This window comes from Oratosquilla oratoria, chromosome 10 (genome assembly GCF_046742065.1).
Source record: "Oratosquilla oratoria isolate Oo_2021 chromosome 10, ASM4674206v1, whole genome shotgun sequence".
NCBI classification, from domain to species: Eukaryota; Metazoa; Arthropoda; class Malacostraca; order Stomatopoda; family Squillidae; genus Oratosquilla; species Oratosquilla oratoria.
Genome location: NC_134786.1, coordinates 64207512 through 64210101, shown reverse-complemented (window position 1 = coordinate 64210101; position 2590 = coordinate 64207512). Strand labels below are relative to the sequence as shown.

Here is a 2590-nt window from a genome sequence, read left to right as displayed (position 1 = left end):
TAAACCCCCAAATCCCCCCTCCCTCCCTCTCCCCCATCTTATCTATCCTGCCCTCTATCTAACTAACTCCCTCTACTGTAAAAATAGACCCAACTCCACCCTCAAAAATAAAATAAAATTAAGTCCTGTCTACGGGCCTGACTACAATAATATCATATCATCCTACTCCACTAAGAAATGTAACTTTCGACTGATACGAGATCCAATTTAGATAATTTTATCCCTTCACAGTTTGAACACACATGACTCGATTCTAGATTTACGCTTAAAGATTAAGCAACAAACAGATCAAATAAAGGAATAAATAAAAATGTCATCTGGCTCACCAATGAAATCTTGTCGATAGTGGCGTTGACATTCTTGGGTCTGCGTGTGTTGAGGAAAATGAATGATATACCACACGACTTCTTGGGTATTGAAAAAAACTACACAAGCACACGAAAAAAAACCTTGCTTTGACTTAATATTGATAAATCATAATTTACTCTCGAACATCTACCTACGTGATACAGCACTCGACCTACCTTTCATTCTCCTACTAACATTTACTGGCACCAATTCTGGTGCACCATATATTTGGGCCACTGGTCTCCCAACACACACGTCCTGTCATAGAAGTTGTTTTGACTCCAAGTAATAAAACCAGGTAAGGCAGGCCACTCCTATGTCTAAATACAACCATCCAACGATGGTGAGAAATTAAATAAACCCTGCAACGTAATGCTGGCTGAAGATGTCTTGCACTGAAATATAACCTATGGCAAGTGGGAGTCATTGCAGCCCCAACGGTTAACACAATCAGTGTAAGGTGGATTTTTGTACTCACGACAATGTGTGTCCACGCAGTCTCCAAGTCCTTCCATCACGATGGCTCTCTCGATACTGATCGAGTCCAAGTTCAACCACGCTACATGTGGGGAGGCGTATCAAAGATTGCGAAAAACCAGTGCTTGCAACCGTGGCAAGCGCGCACCTCACACAAACGCAAGCAATGCCACCGGTCAGGTACGCAGAACATAGCAATTATTTTTCCTTTTAGCCACCTCAGCAGAGGATCAAGCCTTAGGCTTAATGATATAGCATGGCATGGTAAAGAAGTTACAAAGGTAAGTTCACCTCTCAAATTCATTTTCAGTACAAAAGTGTTACAGCTAAACCAGTGTTACATTTTACCTTCAGTTTCGATTAAAAATATTTCAATATATATTCTCGACTCCTAGAAACTTTAATGAAAATGTACGAAACTAAACCTTTTAATATTGTAATTATTTTTTATTGGAATATCTACTCATTAAGGAGTTGTTTGAAATTAAGTACCGCCTATGCTTTGTTGTGTTTCTACCCATTCGCCTCTTGGGGTGCATTGCCTGGTGACAAGTACATCGGCGTTATCATGGGTGCTGATATCGTGGAGATAGTTCTCAGATGCGCTGGGGGAGGGCACAAATTAACCGACTGATTGTCACAGGTAACATATGTTTTATTTTTGCTGCCGCTAATTGATTTTATTCAGTCGACGGAAACATCTGGCAATCACAGGATAGAGGGATCAAACCTGAACTCTGGTATGTGTGATGAGAAGGCTTGGTTTTGCCTCCTAACCTTGACCTTTACGATTTTTTTTACTCATATCTAATCATCAGTGTTTTATACAACAGTTATTCTTTATAATAGATACTGCTTATTCAGACCTCTGTATTTGCCATAGCAATGATAACATTATGAGCACTTCCTAAACAAACCAGCATTACCTGAAAATAAACTTTGTAGGCTGCTCCTCAGAGGCGTACGAAAATGTAGATAAAAAATAGTCAGACAAGTCGTGCACACTGGTGCCAAATGTAAGATGATCAGGAAAGGTGCGAATCGTCGGGTGTAGCAATAGAACTACCTGGGGCAGGACAAGGATAGTAGGAAGGGTGTCCACAGTAAATAAAACTAGACGTTATTGTAATAGTGGTATTGCAAGTAGTGAAAAAAAAAACGCGTTTAGCAACAGAAGTCCATCGAGCTGACCGGCGAGCTTAAGATAATAGGTCTACCCATTACCTTGATGCTGTTTTGTTCATGTAGGTATGTTTGTGTAAATATATATATATATATATATGTATATATATATATATATACTGTATATATATATATATGTATATGTATATATATATATATATATATGTGTGTGTGTGTGTGTGTGTGTGTGTGTGTATGTATATATTATATATATACATAAAATATATGTATATATATATATTATATACAAAAAAATGTATATATATATCTCATTAAAGACATTGACAGACTGGAAAAAGTACAACGGCGAGCCACAAAACTGATTCCAAATATAAAAAATAAATCATACGAAAATCGACTAAAACACATGAATCTGTTTTCCCTAAAAAAGCGTAGACTCAGAGGTGACTTGATACGGTCTTTAAGATTTTAAAGGGAATTGACAACATCAATAGTGACAAAATTTTCACATTGAATGAGAATCCGACAAGAAACAATGGTCTCAAACTGTCCGGAAATAGATTCAATTTGGAAGTAGGTAGAAACAACTCTGCCAACCGTGTAGTTAATGAATGGAATAAAC

The 2590-nt window shown here is 37.6% G+C and overlaps 1 protein-coding gene across 1 annotated transcript in view; it reads right to left on the bottom strand.

Annotated features, from left to right (window-relative positions):
• Positions 1 to 981, bottom strand: part of LOC143029279 (L-fucono-1,5-lactonase-like) — a 22334-nt gene extending 21353 nt beyond the window's left edge. Inside the window, exon 1 of the mRNA XM_076192008.1 lies at positions 827 to 981. Coding sequence (XP_076048123.1) covers positions 827 to 863 — 37 coding nt within the window. The 5' untranslated portion in view covers positions 864 to 981. The remainder of the gene's footprint in view (positions 1 to 826) is intronic.
• Between the last annotated feature and the right edge of the window lie 1609 nt (positions 982 to 2590).